A 20,759-nucleotide genomic window follows, 5' to 3' on the forward strand; every position below is an offset into this window, starting at 1 on the left:
AAGCACGTGGCATTTGAGTTTTGTAACTGTTGACTCTACCTACCCTGTACGGGATAAAGACGTGGCACATGCATTTATGTTTAAATGTAAGTGCCTAGTTCCCAAAAGTACCTACATGGCGAATTTCCGACCGGCTGCGCCATTTTAATGTCTAACTATTCCATATTGACTTCACAGGGCCAAAGAGTTTAGATTGCAGTCGCATTGTTGCATCGTGGTCATAAGCGACCCTAATAAGGGTGTAATCTAAATTGAACATTGATAAAACCCGTCATTGAATCCCAAAAGGAAATGCTGTCTGCAAAAGCTATATAGTTACCAACACATACCAAATCATCAAGCCTAATCACTGCGCATTAAAATTACCCAAACAAATTATTAATAACGTACAAATTACACACAATTTGTCAGAAGTTTCCGTGTAAGTGTAGTTCAGAACAACACGTGCCGGCCGGCTGCGCCGTTTGAGCGCCTGACTGTTTCGCACAGCAATTACTTCACAATTAAACTTCGGCTAATTGCCGGCTAGGACGCGGCAGGCGCTTACGTGTTTTAGATGTGATTGATAAACGAAACAGGTTTTAATAATTTGCGTATGACAGTTTGTTTATTAAGTGTTGACAAGTAATTATTTCAATTTGTTTACTTCTTATCGAAATCCAGGTTAGCACTCTTCTTATTCAATAACCCAGCTATCCGACATCTTTAAATCCGGGAGCTTGCATGAAAAGTGTTATGAATGTGGATGAAGCGAAAGATCTAAGTAAGGGTCGTCTTCTTCATCCTAGCTTTAGTCCCGGTTGCATCTTCACCACGCTTCAGGGTAAGCCTATTAATCTTTTCAAGACCGTTGGCTCTGACTACCCCGCAAGGGATATAGACGTGGCTATATGTACGTATGTATTATGTTTGTTAATAACCGGCAAGGCCTGTTTAGTATAGTTCATTATAACGAGACCATTTGGCAGGCTTCGGCGTCAGGTTTTCAAAGCGTACATTATGATACCAGTGCGTGTTTATGGTCTAGGCTTTAGGGCATTTTGTTTGGCTCGCGTCTCTATGCATCGGTTGATTAATGGGCGTGTCTATGGGCGAGTATACAACGCGACTATTTTAGGTTTACGAGTTTAAAAAGCGTTATAACATGCAGCTGAATGTGGCCTTTCAGTATTTCCATGGGTGTTGGCTCTGACTATGGTATATAGATGCAGATTCAAATTAAACATTTTTATTCATTATGTATGGGACATTTCAACATCACTTAATCAACAATAACACTCATTCACTCTTTCACTGACTCATTTATTCGCTCATTCATTCACTCACTCATTCACTCACTCGTTCATTCATAATCAATTTATTTATGTCACACATAAGTACATAAAAGTAAATTACCAGACCAGCCAAAAGGTAAATAAAGAGCGTGAGCTTTCAAGACTTTTCGCCTTTATTTATTTCGAACCAATAAATCTATGAACAATAGAACCTTGCGCATTCATGTTTAGCAAAAGTTTAGTCCAATTAATATAGATTAATAGCTCAGTGCAATGTCCCCAACAATGGTACACGACACTCGGTGTGGTCGTCTGCGGTGCAAGTTACAGGCGAATTCGTATTGTACAATTAAACGGTTTTGTAAACTAGTCGTTTACCGCGAACTACATCCGCACATTAAATTTTTTTTTATAAAATTGCGAATATCTCAAACACTAATTTATCGATTCTGATGCCCTACGATCTTAAAAAAAATCTCTTAAAAAATAACTATTTAAGACGTTATGTTCATTAGTTTGAATACTAACCGATGCTCTTACGGTGAGGGAAAACATCGTGAGGTAAACTTGCACATTCAGGCAACTGAATGTGTACTTTTAATTTATGTAAATAAATTATTACTGGGATGTCGCATCACAAGGCCTACGTTCGCGGGCAGTCAAAAATCTTTCTGTCTATAACTTGGACCACACTCCCTTCCGCTAACAGTTGTCCAACACTGGATGCCAAAAGAGTTCTATAGTTTACTGAATAACGCCCGCCTTATTGTGTTCATAGATTTTATTTGCTAACTTTCGCGACGAATTCTTAGCGCTAGTCTATTGTCTTTGATTATCTTTTAAGCGTACGGCGAGTATAAATTTATGGTTGGCTAAGAAGTTTTCGAATGCAATTTGTCTTTGATTGTGATTCGTTCCATAGATACATATTATACACTAGCTGTGCCCGCGACTTCGTCCGCGCGGAAAAGTTATATTGGGCATCATTGAAGCCCTCAAGGATGAATAATTTTCCCCGTTTCTTTTCACATTTTCCATTATTTCTTCGCTCCTAATAGTCGCAGCGTGATGTTATATAGCCTAAAGCCTTCCTCGATAAATGGTCTAGTCAACGGAAAAAGATTTTTTTTTAATTTAAAATCTAAATCGTTTACGAATGCACATTGTCTTCATCAAAAAACATGAATGAATGTAAAACTAATGCTCAATTCGTTCCAACCTTGTTGCAGGTTCTACGACAGTGCCCAAACCAATGGTGCTCACGAGGAGTACCCCCCACCCAAGAGGTCCAGCCTTTTTCAACCCTCACCGTTCCTGTACCACCTTCCCAGCAACGCGAGCCTGTTCGAATACAACCACTACCCAGGGTACCAGGGCCAGGGGGAGAACTTCGAGAGGAGAGATGGTACATTAATACATACATACATAAAATCACGCCTCTTTCCCGGAGGGAAATACCAAATCGCCTAAAAGAGAAATTCCAAGTATATAAGCCTTTCCCTTAGTCGCTTTTTTCCATGGGGAAGAGATGGAGAGCATAACTCTAAATTTTAACAGCTTTTTAAGAATTTTAAAATCATAAAGTGTAATTTTTTTAATTGTCGACTCTGTCTACCCCGCATGGGATATAGACATGATTATATCTATGTATGCATGTTGCCACATCATGAACATTTACTGATGAACAAATGATATTTTCTACCCGCACAGGCGGCATCTCAGTCCGGGACGTGTCGTCAATGAACGCCACGTTCTCGGAGCCCCGCGCCGGGCCAGCACCGATCAAGGGAGACGACGAGTGGCGGAACATCAACACCATGCTGAACTGCATCCTCAGCATGGTGGAGAAGACTAAGAGGGCACTAGCCATACTGCAGCAACGAGGTAGGAATGCATGTGTAGCGGGAGTTGTACCCACATATTCCGCCAGGCTGGTGTTATAGGTTTTATCTGTATTTATGCGTTTTTTTATGTATTTATATGTATTATATATAGATATATATTATGTATTTGACGGCCTCTGTGGCGCAGCGGTAGTACGCTTGTCTGTGTCACCGGAGGTCCCGGGTTCGAATCCCGGTCAGGGCATGATGAGAAAAGAACTTTCTCTGATTGGCCTGGGTCTTGGATGTTTATCTATATAAGTATTAAGTATTTATTATAAAATAAAGAATCGTTGAGTTAGTATCTCGTAACACAAGTCTCGAACTTACTTCGAGGCTAACTCAATCTGTGTAATTTGTAAAAAACAAAAAAAAAAAAGAAAAAAAAAGGATGTATTTTATTATGTTCAAACATTTATTTATCTTGCTCTGCGCCAACGCCAATCTCCTGTTTGATTTCCTTCCACCCAAAGGTTGACTGGAAGAGATTGCATTAGCGATAAGTCCGCCTTTGTACCATCTACATCTGCTTTGTGTTGTTTTGTATGTTTTACTCTTATGGTGCAATAAAGAGTTTTATCTATCTATCTATAGAATAGAATAGAATAGATTTATTTTCAAAATTGGATACAAGGTATCACTTATTGACGTCACATCACTTAAATCTAATTATAACTACTACCGCTTCTAAAGCGCATGTGTAAAGGAAGCGGCGGAACAAACTACACTGCAGCATTTTCACCGGACGTCAATTTACAAATATAGATCTCTTAAATCTAAATCGTGGACGAATGCACATTGTCTACATTATACATATATTTCGTCATATAAATATAGATAAAAAAAGATATGTACAGTACACACTGTACAAAATATGTCAACGCCATGTCAAAAATGCACATGCGTTTAAGAGGCCATTATGCATTATTAGTTTCTCGCATATTGTCCGAACGGAACAACCGTTAAACAAATTTTCTTCCCCCAGGTGTGGAACCGACCGAGAGCAACGATATCAAGAGGGCCGCCAGCGAAATAATGGCGGCTGCGGTCAGACAAACTGAAGAGAGGGTGGCCGAGGTCAGGAGACGAGCGGAGGACGCCGTTAACCAGGTTAGTTTGTTTGTAATATCCTCATTGTTACATAAATACATACATATAATCACGCCTCTTTCCCGGAGGGGTAGGCAGAGACTACCTCTTTCCACTTGCCACGATCTCTGCACACTTCCTTCGCTTCTCTTTCTCCCTGTAATGTTGTAAAGGTCGAGACGGGACGATCAGACGGGAGTCGCTTATATGTGGGAATACATACATACATACAGGGTGACTTTTAATTCAACTGCATAAATTTTACTGTTAATTGTACTCATGTAAAGGATATTTAAAAACGTTGAAAGAAAAATATCGGTTCATATTTCAGAAAGTAGGAAAAAAATAAAAGTATCAAAATCCACGATCCGAAATGTGATGTTATATAGCCTAAAGCCTTCTTCGATAAATGGTCTGTTCAATACAAAAATAATTTTTCAATTCGATCCACTAGTTCCTGAGATTAGCGCGTTCAAACAAACAAACTCTTCAGCTTTATAATATTAGTATAGATTGTAATTTAGCTGCTTCAGAGCCTGGGAGCCTCCATATTCTTCTATTTCTCTTCTTCCAGGTCAAACGCCAAGCCCTGCTGGAACTCCAGAGAGCTGTTGGCGCGGCAGAGAGCAAGGCTTTAGAGCTGGTGGCAGCGGAGAGGGGGAAGGTGGAGAGGATGATTGAGAGGCGACACAGCCCTCCACCCCCAGGGCGGGACCTGAGCCCCAACAGTACTGGTCAGCAGAATGTGAGTAGAATAGATTTATTTTCAAAATTGAATACAATGTATCACTTATTGACGTCACATAACTTAAATCTAATTATAACTACTACCGCTTCCAAAGCGCATGTGTAGAAGAAGCGGCGGAACAACACAATAGTAGTAGTAGTAGAAGTAGTTCCAGTAGATTTCTTCTTCAGCTATTTTCTTCTCTTGAATCATAATCATACTTATAATACTTATATACATACATGTAGTCACGTCTATATCCCTTGCGGGGTAGACAAAGCCGGTAGTCTTGAAAAGACTGAATGGCCACGTTCAGCTGTTTGGCTTAATGATAGAATTGAGATTTAAATAGTGACAGGTTGCTAGCCCATCGCCTAAAAAAGAATCCCAAGTTTGTCAGCCCTCTAAGTCGCCTTTTACGACATCCATGGGAAAGAGATTTTGGGCATCATTGAAGCCCTCAAGGATGAATAATTTTCCCCGTTTTTTTTCACATTTTCCATTATATCTTTGCTCCTTTTAGTTGCAGCGTGATGTTGTATAGCCTTAAGCATTTATCGACATAAATGGTCTATTCATCGCAAAAAGATTTTTTCAATTCAAACCAGTAGTTCATGAGATTAGCGCGTTCAAACAAACAAACAAACTCTTCAGCTTTTTATTAGTATAAATGTAGTCACGTCTATATTCCTTGCGGGGTAGACGAAGCAAGTAGTCTTGAAAAGACCGATTGGCCACGTTCAGCGGTTGTTTGTCTGAATTGAGATTCAAATAGTGACATGTTGCTAGCCTATCGCCTAAAACCCAATCACTCATCAACTTCTATATGAGACAGTCAATATATAAACCTTCAATATTGAGGTTTTGAAATAATTTTAATATTAATTGTAGCTTGTAAACAATATTGAACAAAATTAATTACTGAGTGCTGAGAGAATATAAACCTTCGGCTTCGGCTTCGGCTTCGGCCGAAGGTTGTGGCGATAGCCGATTAATCGGCTTCGGCTTCGGCTTCGGCCAAAAATAGATCTTCGGTCGGACACTACTTAAATCCAATTATAACAACTACCGCTTCCAAAGTATAGAAGAAGCGGCGGAACAAACTGCACTGCGGCATTTTCATCGGACGTCAATTTACAAATATAGGTAGATCTGTTAAAACTACATCGTGGACGAATGCACATTGTCTACATACATACATAAAATCACGCCTCTTTCCCGGAGAGGTAGGAGACTATCTCTTTCCACCTGCCACGATCTCTGCGTACTTCCTTCGCTTCATCCACATTCATAACTCTCTTCATGCAAGCTCGGCGGTTTCGGGTACTGTCATGTCATCATGTCATTTAATAATTCCTAGTGCTGCTGGAACTGCGGTCGCAAAGCCCAGGAGACCTGTTCAGGATGCAACGCAGCGAGGTACTGCGGCGCCTTCTGTCAGCACAAGGACTGGGAGCACCACCATCAGGTATCGTGTTCTTTCTTTCTTGCGGGGTAGACAGTGCCAACAGTCTTGAAAAGACTGACAGGCCACGTTCATCTTTTTGGCTTGATGATAGAATTGCGAGAGGATGTCGTAAAAGTCGACTAAGGGATAGGCCCATAGCCTAAAAGAAGAACTTGGGATTCTTCTTTTAGGCGATGGGCTAGCAACCTGTCACTAATTGAATCTCATTTCTATAATAAAGCCGGAACGTGAACGTGGCCTTTCAGTCTTTTCAAAATTTTTGGCTCTGTTTACCCCGCAACGGACATAGACGTGACTATATATGTAAATAGTATTCTCCAAAAACCAATCGCGACAATTCGTTTTATTTATAATTTTGCAGGTCTGCAGCGGTCGCGATCAGAAGCCGACAGCCCTCCTCCGCACTTCACCACCAGCGTTACCCAAAACCCTCACCCGTTCCATCACCCCCATCTCCACCACCCAACCCCCCGTCACAACGGCCGACAGACCAGAAAACAGGCTATCGTTAAGCACATTAAACTCAGCAGAAAGGCTTCTTACAACTCAGGACAGGAGTCTTCCAACGCCTAATAATGAGAGAATTGCTTTGGCGAATTTGTCGTCCGCCCAGGGGTTGATTGGGGGGATTGGGGGGAAGAAATGACGCCCCACTAAGGAGGTGAGGTTCCCTAAGAAGGTCAGGAGGTAATTTGGAACGAACCGAAGACTATTCCTAATTTTAAGACCAATGTATCTAAATTTACTTGGCAAATAAATCGATAATTATCATTCAAACAATTGTCAAAAGTACCTACTTTGAATTATGCTTCAATCCGGGTTTCACAGATAATTGCTATTTCCTTCACAATAGTGGCTTCATATTACTGCAATATTTAATCTTAGATCCGCTTTAATATTGCCATGAGCAATGCAGCACAATATACATACACCTATGTAACGTTTTACCATTTTTTTTTCATAACAGACAGCGACAGCAATTTGACAGATGTCAAATTTTTGTATGGCGCGAAAATATTATAGCGGTTGAGCCAATCAGAGCGCGTCATTTGAACGCGCGAATTGATCTAAACGCTATTGTACTACAATTATGAGCGTGATAGCAGATATTTTGTTTTTGGATTTTAAATTTTATGTATTCTTGTAATAAGGTAGGCTTTTGTTAGGTTTTCATTCGGTTTGGTTCGGTGGTAGGCGAATAATGCCGAAGCGATTTATAAACATGTTAGTGCTGTTATAACCTGACTTCGTACTATCACAGTCATGGGTCATTTTCAGTATGCATGTGCACTTTATCGCACCACCAACTTAAAGTTTTTTCTGTTTGTTCAGCTGGTCGACTGGTAGAGAATGCCAAACGGCATTAAGTCCGCCTTTTGTACATTTTTTTTGTGCAATAAAATTTCTCAAGTGATGTTAGGATGCAACCGGGACTAATGCCAGGAGAATAATGATGTAAGGCACCCGCTTTGGTACCTTCCAGTGCCTTTTTGTGATAAATAATGTAATTTTGTCCGATTTTATTAAGTTTGACGGCATAGACATTCTTATGAGTATTTTTTGCAAGTAACCCGTGGGTAACTTGCTAAAAGGTCGTCTTCCTCCTGGCTTTAGTCCCGGTTGCATCTACGCCTCTCTGGAGAGGAGCCCGGGGTAGCCTTTGAGCATGGATCCTGGATTGGGTGAGTTTTTACACGAAGCGACTCCCGTCTGACCTCCGCAACCTTTGCAGGTAAACCTAACCTATATTAGATGATGGTTACACACATCCAGTTGCCTGAATGTGCAGATTTCCTCACAATGTTTTCCCTCACCGTAAGAGCATTGGTTAGTATTCACACTAATATACGTAACTTTGAAAATAGTCATTGGTACATGGCCGAGGTGGGATTCGAACCTGTGCCTTTCTGCGCATCACGCATTTAAACCGGACACCTTATCGATTCGACCACTGACCCTCTTTTATAAACTAACTAAAAGATATTTATTAGTTATACGAATAACTTATATTTCTATTCTTTGTTGATCAAATTGTGTTATATACATGTATATTTTTTATAATGTTAACCTTTTATTTATTTAATTTAGATGTTATTTTAGTTTATATATCAATACATTCCCATTTACCTCCTCTTTGTTTTAGATATAGCTCCATTTTAAGTAACTATGGCTAGGATGTTCCCGTTTGTGCCGTGTGGTTCCCGCCAATTAAGAATAGGCCTATTCTCTTTTCCATGAATATCCTATAAAGCGATTAAGGAAAAAATTTGAGATTCTTCTTTTAGGTGATGGGTTAGCAACCCATCTCTAATTGAATCTCAATTCCATACAGCTGAACGTGGCTTTTCAGTGTGTTCAAGACTGTTGGCTCTGTCTACCCCGCAAGAGATATACTACATGGCAATACGTACGAGTATCTATGTATGTATCAACATTGTTTACCTATAAAAATACTAAAATAATGGACTTTACATATGTAGTTTCATTTTTTTTTAAACCAGAACAACAAATTATATTTTGAGTGTTTTTTCATGTCATTTAAAACAGTTATATTATTTTATATTTTTTAAATTATTATTTCATACGAAAATAATATCACGCCATTTTCCCGGCGGGGTAGGCAGAGACTACATCTTTCCACTTGCCACGATGTCTGCATACTTCCTTCGTTTCATCCAAATTTATAACTCTCTTCATGCAAGCTCGGCGGTTTCGGGTACTCCTGACATGACCCTTTTCCAGGACGTCCTCAATTTTATAATTATTATTACTTTATATTTATTCATAATGTATGCATTTAAATATACAAGGAATACCGAACTCGGCTCGGTCACCCAGGTACTAGTTATAAAAAGTGTAGCTATATCATGAAATGTGTAAAATGTTAGTCCACACACGTACCTAAGCGTTGTAAATTGTAAATATTCTAATGTTTAAATGTTGTTTGAGATATAATTAATAGATAATAATTAAACTATATTATAATTATAGGATTGCAAAAAAGTATGTACACCACTATTGATCTAATATTCGTTTTGTAATTACACAAATAAAATAATGTAATATAATTTATTTAAGTAGTTTCAGTTTAAGATTATTTGTGGGACATTTCAATATCACTTAATAATTGTCATCATATCTTTTGGTTTCACAACGTTGGTTGACGTCAAATAGGTCAGTGCAAAAGAAGCGATAACTAACTGCACTGCAGCATCTTTCTTTATTTTTATTAATTGTATAGCTGTTGAGTTTTTTTTTTAATCTTCTGTTTAAATATTATTTTATACGGAGGAAAATCTAATTGAGACCACATTTACATAAGAATGTAATACTGTCAATGCAAATCTCTGTCTGTTTGTTCCTGTTCAGTTGTAGCGGCGTAACCGCTGAACCGATTTTTATGAAATTTGCAATGGAGATAACGTTTTGAAGATCATATAAATAATACAAACATATGTTACATGTTTTGTGGACGGAGATGATTGTACATACACACTTAGGTAATTTGTGATTTTCTAGTAATGTGCAATAATAATTTTATTTTTAGTTAATGATATGTATAAAATTTCGAATTTAATAATTTTAAGATTTATGTATCTATTGGTATGTAATTTGAATACTTAGTTAATGAATTGTAAAATAATATCGATCGGAAATAAAGTGTTAGAAATTTTTTTTTTTTTATTTTGGCCCTTCCCTTTTATTAAGTAGCAGCTCTGCTTTCTATGTAAAAGTCGGTCAAAGGAATGAAATGATTATGATTTTCTAATGCAAAGGTAGTATAAATATCAGGTCTTTATCTTATATATAAAATATAAAATTCTCGTGTCACAATGTTTGTCCCCGTACTCCTCCGAAACGGCTTTACCGATTTTAACCAAATTTTGCATGCATATTCAGTAGGTCTGAGAATCGGCTAACATCTATTTTTCATACCCCTAAGTGTTAAGGGTTGTCCACCCTTAACATTTTTTTTAATTACTTTAGAAATATTTATATGGCAAAACAACGTTTGCCGGGACAGCTAGTATCATTATATAGATGTTTGTTTGTTTATAATAAGGATCTTTATTGCATAGAAATTTACACAGTTACAAGAAAATATTACATATTAGTATGATTATTGATGTAGTTTAGGAAGGTTGATAGAATCAAACAGCTGAACATCGCCTGAACAAGTCTACCCCGTAATGGATATAGACGTGACTAAATGTATGTATGTATTCAACAAAATTACTTCAGGCCACGTTCAGCTTAATAATGGAATTGAGATTCAAATACAGGTTGCTAAGCCATCGCCTAAAAGAAGAATCCCATCCCATCCCTAAATCGCCTTTTACGACAACCATGGGAAAGAGATGGAGTGGTGGTATTCTTTATTTCTTACATACATACATACATAAAATCACGTCTATGTCTTCTGCGGGGTAGACAGAGCCAACAGTCTTGTAAAGACTGATAGGCGACGTTCAGCTATTTGGCTTTAAGATAGAATTGAGATTCAAATAGTGACAGGTTGCAACCCATCGCCTAAAAATGAATCCCAAGTATGAAAGCCTATACTTTAGTCGCCTTTTACAACATCCATGGGAAAGAGATGGAGTGGTCCCATTTTTTTTGTATCGGTGCCGGGAACCACACGGCACTTCTTTTATTTCTTATATTGCTAATAATAATATTAGTGGCAATTCGTAACATGTCTTTGAATGTACATAGCAACTATAACCACGGTAGATATCAGAAAGAGTAAGTACCTATATGACAGGTTCGATTCCTAGTTGACAAAGAAAAATTGTGCTTTTCACACAAAAACTACTGAAATGAATTGGGCATAGCAAAATGTCGCAATAAGCTCCAATGCCTACAATTTACACAAAAGCGAATATACTCGTAGCTAAGAATAATAAGTTTACAAAACTTTAATAAATAAATATATACGGGACAAATTACACAGATTTAGCCTCGAAGTAAGTTCGAATTTGTGTTCCGAGATACTAACTCAACGATACTATATTTTATAATAAATACTTATATAGATAAACATCCAAGACCCAGGCCAATCAGAAAAAGTTATTTTCTCATCATGCCCTGGCCGGAATTTGAAGCCGTGACCTCCGGTGTCATAGACAAGCGTACTACCGCTGCGCCACAGAGGCCAGAGACAATACGTTACCTGGTACAAAATATAGATATAGTCGTAGGATAATTGTCAGCTCAGGTTCCCCCCTAGAAAGATGAGGATGTATTTAGGTCTAACGCCAGGAGGTCGAAGACAGATGCAGTTTTGTTGTTAGGAAGCTGATAAAATAATTTGTTTATTGTCTTCATGTTTTATGGCTATCGGTAGCGCCATCTAACTGGTTCCTCAGAACTTATTAGGAGTGTAGACGCAACGATATATATTATTGATTGCATTGTAGTTCCACCGATTTCCACTAGATGGCTCTGCTCTGTTCTGCGTTGATTTACCGATAATAACGTTTTTACTCTATGCGTTTCCGATTCCAATACAAAAAACATTCCGAAATAAACGTGGAGATAACGAACTCACGCTCCTTTTATTTTCTTCTTAAACCTAAATAACCTAAGAATTTGCTTGGCATTTCTTCATTTGGTGAGCTTTTCCCTTCTTATAAGCAGATCTTAATTACACAGCGTTACAAATAAAAAAAAATTAAGTATCCCCTTTGAAATGTCATGTTTTCCTATTTATTTCTATCGTTTGGAAAGAATACATAGGTACATATATTCTTTCCATCACGTCTCATTTTTCCGTGAGTATATATGCTAAATTATATAAAAAATTTAAACAATCAAACATAATTTAAAGAAATCTAATAAAATGTATAACCTTTTTTTACAACAATCGAATTTATTTTTAATTTAAACAATCAAACATAATTTAAAGAAATCTAATAAAATGTATAACACTTTTTTACAACAATCGAATTTATTTTTATCATGTAGGTATAAAAAGTACTCGTACCTACAAGATAAATCAATTCATATAATTTAAACCAAGAATACCTTAAAATTTTAACTTTGTCTTTTGTGTTTTGAGGGATCTTCTTGTTTTAGACGCCAACAGTCAACCTAGCATCCAAAGGCCTTGAAATCGTTCCTAGAGCGTCTTTATATCTTGCTGGAACCTCTCACCCAGCTCATCATATAACAAAAATAACAATAGCAAAACCTTAAAAATAGCACTTAATTCAAAAATTTTGTGCATAAATTTTTGAATAAAGTGCTAGTTTTATAAATATTATAGTTTTATAAATATTATTTATACTAATTTGCGTTCTTGAAACGGGCGTAGTAAGTGAGTGGGCATAATATTACTATGGTATTTTTCGGGGCTAACTCAGTATGTATAGCAGAATGTAATATACATATATGTATATACTGATCCCTCATCAGGTCTTAATATACAGTACACTTCACTACACAAATCAAACAGACTTTGTCACGACCACTAACAGAAATCCTTTGAACTGTTAACGTAGCAAAACATGACACATCTTTGTTACAACAAATAGCCCGAAGCTTAGCGAAACTGACGTCCTTTCTTGTCGGCGGCTGACAACGGAATGCCCGTCTTCGTTCCGAATTTGAAATGCCGCCGGCCAATCGCCGCGTTTGAGGTCAAAGGATTGTGACGGGTGTATTCAAAGGGGAAAATCATAAATTAAAGTTACAATTCTTGCGACTGTAGGTACATTGAAATTGTTTTGTATAATATAGGAAGAGAGTAAATAAGCATTTATTGTTATTCTCGTGTGTGGTGGTTTCCGGCACCATTAAAAAAGAAAAAATAGGACCACTCCATCTCTTTCCCATGGATGTCGTTAAACTCGACTAAGGGATAGGCTTATAAACTTGGGATTCTTTAAGGCGACAGACTAGCACCCTGTCACTATTTAAATCTCAATTCTATCATAAAGCCAAACAGCTAAACGTGGCCTATCAGTCTTTTTAAGACTCTCTCGACCCCGGGCTCTGTCGACCCCCCAAGGACGTGATTATATGTATGTATGTAAGTATCATTCCCGTTTAGTATTATTTTAAAATTGCGATGTACAAAAACTTTCATATTGTATGAGCATTACAGTAATTCAATTATCATATATAAGTATTATATAGATGAAGATAAAAAATTCTCAATTTTATCTTAAAGTCAAATAGCTGAATAGCTGTCTTTGCAAGACTGTTGGCTCTGTCTACTCCGCAAGGGATAAAGACGTGATTATATGTATGTATAAGTATTAAATGATTTTCAATAAAGATTGAATTCAGATGTATCGATCACTCAAATCAAATATCTCCATCAATTTTCCGAACACCAATGTTTTCGAAATTGTCACTGCCTGCTGGTCACTCCGGTACTTCAAACTAATTGGTATCTATCACGTTGTCAATGAAAGTTGTCAGCAGTGCCGAGGTTCGCGGGACATGATTGGAATTGATTTTGAACGGACAGACTAAAGATGATTTTTGTTTGCAATCGGCCCCGAAATTGGGTGTTTTGAAATTTTTACATACTTACATACAAGTTAGGTGAGCCTCAGGGGTTCGCTCCTGTGGGAATTTTGAGACAAAAAGCGCTACTTTGTTCTTCCTGGTAATATTCTACGCGTGTACCAAATTTGCCGTGTGGTTCCCGGCGCCAATACAAAAAATAATAGGACCTCTCCATCTATTTACCATGGATGTCGTAAAAGGCGATTAAGAGATAGGCTTACAAACTTGGGATTCTTTTTTAGGCGATGGGTTAGCAACCTGTCACTATTTGAATCTCAATTCTATCATTAAGCCAAATAGCTGAACGTGGCCATTCAGTCTTTTCAAGACTGTTGGCTCTGTCTACCCCGCAAGGGATATAGACGTGGCCATATGTATGTATGTACATACAAGTTAGTTGCGCCTCAGGTCTTCTCTCCTGTGGGAATTTTGGGACAAAAATCGATTTTTTGTTTTTCCTGGTAATATTCTAACCGTGTACCAAATTTCATCAAAATGTTGTTTAGGTAGTCTAGTTGACTATATGTATGTATGTCGATAGAGTTAATTACTCAAAATGACTTCAGGCCACGTTCAGCTTAATGATGGAATTGAGATTCAAATAGCGACAGGTTGCTAGCCCATCGCCTAAAAAAGAATCCCAAATTTGTAAGCCTATCCCTTAGTCACCTTTTACGACATACATGGGAATGAGACGGAGTGGTCCTGTTCCGCTTTTTAATTGGTGCCGTGAACCACACCACCCAGTTTTATTTAGATTTTTTTTGGAATATTCAAGAAAATATTAGGCGTAAGTTCGCCTTATACATATAAGGCGTAAAATTAAACAACCTCCATCTGGCGTAGTGGGTTCAAAACAGCACTCCAGCACTCAGGAACATCGGCTGAGTTAACGCGTTCGAGGGCCCTCAGATAGAATGAGAACGCCATCTGTGGGCGGAATTGGGAATCTGACAAACGCATGAACACGCAAATCTAGATTTGGTAATTGCCTGCGACTTTGCTCGGGAGATTTTAGAATTTATTTAAGTACATACATACATATGGTCACGTCTGTATCCCCTGCGGGGTAGACAGAGCCAACAGTCTTGAAAAGACTGAATGGCCACGTTCAGCTGCTCGGCTTGATGATGGAATTGAGATCCAAATAGTGACAGGTTGCTAGCCCATCGCCTAAAAAAGGGATCGCAATTTTATAAGCCTATTCCTTAGTTGCTTTTTACGACATCCATGGGAAAGAGATGGAATGGTCCTATTCTTTTTGTTTTGGTGCCGGGAACCACACGGCTTTAGTTTTTTTTAGTACATACATACATATGGTCACGTCTATATCCCTTGCGGGGTAGACAGAGCCAACAGTTTTGAAAAGACTGAATGGCCACGTTCAGCTTTTTGGCTTAATGATAGAATTTATTTTAGTCTTCTTTCTTTATTAAGCATATCAGCTGAACGTGGCCTAGCAATGTTTCAAGACTTCTGGCTCTGTCTACCCCGCAGGGGATACACAAGTGGTTATATGAATTCTTTGCACTATTAAATAGGACCACACCATCCCAATGGATATTACCCACGTCGTAAAAGGCGACTACGGGATAGGTTTATAACTTGGGTTTCTTCTTTCAGATTGCTATCCTATCAGCAATCTGTCACTATTTGAATCTCAATTCCATCATAAAACCATAGGTACAGTTGAATGTAATACATACATACATACATATGATCACGTCTATATCCCTAGCGGGGTAGACAGAGCCACCAATCTTGAAAAGACTGATAGGCCACGCTCAGCTGTTTGGCTTAGTGATAGAATTGAGATTCAAATAGTGACAGGTTGCTAGCCCATCGCCTAAAAGAGGAATCCCAAGTTTATAAGCCTATCCCTTAGTCGCCTTTTACGACATCCGTGGGAAAGAGATGGAGTGGTCCTATTCTTTTTTGCAATGGTGCCACTGGGAAAATGGGAACCACACGGCACAAATGATATTTGTGCCGTGTGGTTCCCGGTCAAAAATTGAATGTAATCTTTAAGTCTTTTCAAGACTGTTGGCTCTATCTACCCCGCAAGGGATATAGAAGTGATTATATGTAATCACTCCTTCTTCAGTGGAAGTCTAAAGGCATTCAATATTTTAGCTATTGTTTTATAATTAGGTAATAAAACAGTTTTGGCAGATTTAGGTGTCCAAAGGTAGGTTTATGTTTGAAAAACCAAATTATTTGACCCACGAACTAAATTAAAATAATGTAAGCTAAATATCTACAGCCGAATAAAAATAAACTTACGTCTTTTGTTTTACATTGACTGTTATCGCTTAACGCAATTCAATTAATACCACAGATAATGTACAAAAAAATACAGTATCAAATTACTTTTTAAATATGTTTGGTAACTTAACTATCGGCTATGTTAACGGTGACATACCTACTTATATTTAATTTTGATTAAATGAAAACGTTTTGCAAAATATTAAATACTTTCTGTGCCCGCGACTTCGTCCGCGTGAAAGAGCGTTGTTTTGGGCATCAAGGATGAATAATTTTCCCCGTTTTTTTTCACATTTTCCATTATTAATTTGTTCGCTCCTAAAAGTTGCAGCGTGATGTTATATAGCCTAAAGCCTTCCTCGATAAATGGTCTATTCAACACAAAAAGAATTTTTTAATTCGAACCAGTAGTTTTTAAGATTCGCGCGTTCAAACAAACAAATTCTTCAGCTTTATAATATTAGTATAGATAAAAGATTTAACACATAAATACTATTGTTTCTTAGTTGCCTTCTACGATTAGAATTCCAGCCATTAGAAAAGATGGAGTGATCCTTTCCAACTTGGGTGTAAAAAGTGATGTCCACCTAGATATGTTGTTATAAGAATATTTTATTACAATTTATAAGTTATATCTTGTCAGTCTAGTCGTCTTAATTTCAAATAGGCATACATATCTATCAGGAACCACACGACTAATATATATACATATATATAGTCTCCTTACAGGGTAGACAGAGCAAACAGTCCTGATAAGACTGAAATCCACAATCAGCTGGCTTTATGATAGAATTGAGATTCAAATAATGACAGGTTGCTAGCCCATCGTCTAAAAGAAGAATCCCAACTTTATAAGCATTTCCTCTGCTTCTTTCTATGTTTCTTCTGCGCTACAATACCAGCGTGGTAGCTCGGTACGCCAGTAAATTTTATAATCATTGTTCAGAAACCGTTAACTTAAAATTGGTATGTACATTTTAGCTGTGTGGCTTACTGCACTTAGAATAGAACCATTTCATATTTTTCTCATTGACGTCGTATAAGGCGACAAAATATCTTGTAGGCTTGCTACTTATCACTATTTTTAAATTCCATTATAAAGCCATACAGCTGAATTTAACCGATCAGTCTTTTCAAGAACTGCTGGCTCTGTTTACCACGCAAAGGATATACATATATACGTACACACACATACACATGGTCACGTCTATATCCCCTTGCGGGGTAGACAGAGCCAACAGTCTTGAAAAGACTGAATGGCCACGTTCAGCTATTTGGCTTAATGATAGAATTGAGATTCAATTAGTGACAGGTTAGTCGCCTTTTACGTCATCCATGGGTAAATGATGGAGTGGTATTATTCTTTTTTGTATCGGTGCCGGGAACCACACGGAACCACACATATATACGTAACTATGTATATAATAAGTACTTATGTAGATATTAAGACTTCCTTATATAAAAACCTATTCTTCCGTAAACTACACGACACGTCTAAGTGCTATTAGACTAAATGCCATTAATTAAAAACCTACCAAGCGTGCGTCGTGAATCACGGCGTAAACAATATGAGTAAGAGGTGTCTCATCCAAACAGGTTCATTTTTATAGAGCAACGCGAGTTTTAGATTCTTCAATACGAGAAATAGAAAAAAAATAATTTTTTTTTTAACACGACACAAATATACAAAGTAATATCATCATAACTTACCTAAGTATACCTACATTATAGTATTACATATATGTAAACCTAACAATTTGATTATAAATAGTAATAATAAATTAATTATTTTCATATGAAATAAGGATTCCAACGCCTTTCCGCGAGGCCGGGTGCCCAGTAAGCTGGCAGCATTGCCTCTCTGCACTGCGATAGAAATTCTTTGGCCGAAGTAACTGTCAGCCAGTTTAAAATATATTGACATAGGTACGTACATTACTAACGTAAAACTTTACTTTACTTTAAAGGTAAGCTTTTTGGCTTAATGATAGAATTCATAAAATGACAATGCTTCATAAAAAAAAATCCCAAGTTTATCCCGTAGTGGGATTTAATGACATCCATGATCATGAAAGAGATGGAGTGGTCCTTCTCGAAGTGCCGGTAACCACACGGCGATAAATTTAATTATTTTAATGTGAACGCTTTGTATATCACCACTACACTATGTCGCATAAACATTACTAATTGATACCGGAGCATCGCCCAGCGGGAACAGACGGACAGACACACATTACATTGTGTTGATATAGTGTGGACGAGAGTTTTTAAAGATATAGATTTTAAAATGAGACTGGTAAGTGTTTGTTTTTAATTGATTTAAGTAGATATTTCGTGCCGTTGTTATGTGCCGTGTGGTTCCTGGTACCAATAAAAAAAAAGAAAGGGATCACTCCTTCTCTATCCCATGTATGTCGTAAAAGGCGAGTGAAGGATAGGCTTATAAACTTGGGATTCTTATTTTAGGTGATGGGCTAACAACCTGTCACTATTTGAATCTCAATTCTATCATTAAGCCATACTTCTCTTCAAGACTGCCTACCCCGTCAGGGATATAGACGTGACTATATGTATGTACGAATGTATGTAGATATTAAAAAAGGTCATTTTTTATTGTTATTTTTAGGTGATCGAAGGAAGAAGGTGGATTGTTGTCTTCCTTGCTACTGTAATATTATAAATGCGAAAGTTTGCAAGGATGTTAAGATATGTGTGTGCTTGTTACACTTTCACGCAAAAACTACTGAACTGATGAATTAGCAATCTGTCACTATTTGAATCTCAATTCTATCATTAAGCCATACAGCTGAATGTGGCCTTTCACTATTTTCGAGACTCTCAGCTCTCTCTACCCCGTAAGGGATGTAGACGCGACTATATGTATGTAGGTATATATATATATATATATATACCTACATACATATAATATATATATACCATAAACGCCTTTGGCGACTAAGAGGGAGCGATGTTTCGGCTCGACCGCCACAAAGGGAAGATCTTCCGCCAGGCTAGGTGTTGTGCCTGGGGAACCGCGCGACAGACGATGTTGTGTCGGAGGTTGTATATATTCTTCTGTGGCGCATCGGTAGTGCGCTTGTTTACGACACTGGAGGTCCCGGGTTCGAATCCCGGCCGGGGATGATGTGAAATGAACTTTCGCTGATTGACCTGGGTCTTGAATGTTTATCTATATAGGTATTTTTTATAAAATATAGTATCGTCGAGTTAGTATCTCGTGACACAAGAAGCGAACTGACTTCGGGGCTAACTCAATTTGTGTAATCTGTCCCGTATATATTTATTATATTTAATACTAACCGATGCTTTTATGGCGAGGGAAAACATCGGGAAAACAAATTTAAATTGCTCCAATCCGTGAAATCTTTGCTTGCGCGATTTAGACTCTTCGCTGTTATTGGCTGATAGCGTCGCGTGATTGGCTGTTGTGACTTTTGGCGTAGAGATCTCGTCTCACGTTTAAATGCAATTATTTTTTGCAGTTCATACTTCTTGCCATAGTGATGATCGTTGGTATTACATCCAGGGTGACGGCAGGTACCGACGCGAGGAAACGAAGTCAAAGCATGTACAGAATGACTGAACTACCCCCTGCGAGAAAGGGGGGTGTTAAAGGTAATTTACAGTACAGTACTACCAACATATCATAGGATATAGTCACGTCTATATCCCTTGCGGGGCCAACAGTCATCTAAAGACGGAAAGGCCACGCTCAGCTGATTGGAGATTCAAATAGTGCAGGTTGCTAGCCCATCGCCAAAAGAGGAATTTCAAGTAGGTATACAAGCTTATCCCTTAGTCGCCTCTTACGACATCCAAACGAAAATATTACGCTTGCGCTGGTGTCTATATCCCTTCAGGCTAGACAGAGCCAACAGACATCAAAAGACTGAGAGGCCACGTTCAGCTGCTTGGCTTTACAATAGAATTGAAATTAACATATCACTAACACAAGGTCACTTAAATAAGTGACAGGTTGCTCGCTAAATGAGGAATCCCATTTATATAAGCTTATCCTTTAGTCGCCTTTTACGAAAGCCACTGGAAACAGATGGAGTGGTCCTGTTCCTTTTTCTATTGGTGCCGGGAACCACACGGCACAGTTTTATTAAATAACTACTCATCTCTTTTCCAGGCGCCCGTACAACTTTACGCCCCCTTAAAAAGGGGGAGTACGTATGCGGCAACAGGATCTGTCAGCTGCGACCGGGGGAGGTACCCAGGGGGTGCGAGGGGGGAGAGTGTCAGTACAACGTGGGTTACATGCACAGAGCACAGTACTACAGGCCTTAGATGTGACTGACTGACTGAAGATATTAAAAAGTGAAATATGTATGCTGTTGTAATGTATTGTATATGGTGTACTATTTAGGTAAAATATGATACATGTATACAAATTAAGTTCCTTTTTTTGGTTTAAAATTATGTAAGTACACAACAATATGTGTCCTTCCAAAAATCAAAATTTTATTTAGAAAATAGGCGTTCGCTGGTAGGTACGTCTTTTTCACGTC

The 20,759-nt window shown here is 38.0% G+C and overlaps 2 protein-coding genes across 2 annotated transcripts in view; both read left to right on the forward strand.

Annotated features, from left to right (window-relative positions):
- Positions 1-7,133, forward strand: part of LOC106143466 (protein CBFA2T3) — a 52,422-nt gene extending 45,289 nt beyond the window's left edge. Inside the window, exons 7-12 of the mRNA XM_060951314.1 lie at positions 2,504-2,679; positions 2,985-3,158; positions 4,143-4,267; positions 4,821-4,991; positions 6,334-6,441; positions 6,803-7,133. Of these exons, the coding sequence (XP_060807297.1) occupies positions 2,504-2,679; positions 2,985-3,158; positions 4,143-4,267; positions 4,821-4,991; positions 6,334-6,441; positions 6,803-7,087 (1,039 nt within the window). The 3' untranslated portion in view covers positions 7,088-7,133. The remainder of the gene's footprint in view (positions 1-2,503; positions 2,680-2,984; positions 3,159-4,142; positions 4,268-4,820; positions 4,992-6,333; positions 6,442-6,802) is intronic.
- Positions 7,134-18,424: 11,291 nt separating this feature from the next.
- Positions 18,425-20,572, forward strand: LOC106143467 (uncharacterized). The gene is made up of 3 exons (XM_013345568.2): positions 18,425-18,520; positions 19,728-19,860; positions 20,381-20,572. Exons 1-3 carry the CDS (start codon positions 18,512-18,514, stop codon positions 20,536-20,538), a joined length of 300 nt encoding a protein of 99 aa, XP_013201022.2. The 5' UTR covers positions 18,425-18,511; the 3' UTR covers positions 20,539-20,572.
- Positions 20,573-20,759: the final 187 nt, after the last annotated feature.

Source organism: Amyelois transitella, chromosome 24 (assembly GCF_032362555.1).
Source record: "Amyelois transitella isolate CPQ chromosome 24, ilAmyTran1.1, whole genome shotgun sequence".
NCBI classification, from domain to species: domain Eukaryota; kingdom Metazoa; phylum Arthropoda; class Insecta; order Lepidoptera; family Pyralidae; genus Amyelois; species Amyelois transitella.

What these genes read in the sequence shown, in the direction of transcription:
- LOC106143467 (XM_013345568.2), top strand. An exon ending in GAGAAAGGGGGGTGTTAAAG is followed by an intron (nt 19,861 to 20,380) that starts GTAATTTACAGT and finishes TCTCTTTTCCAG; the next exon opens with GCGCCCGTACAACTTTACGC.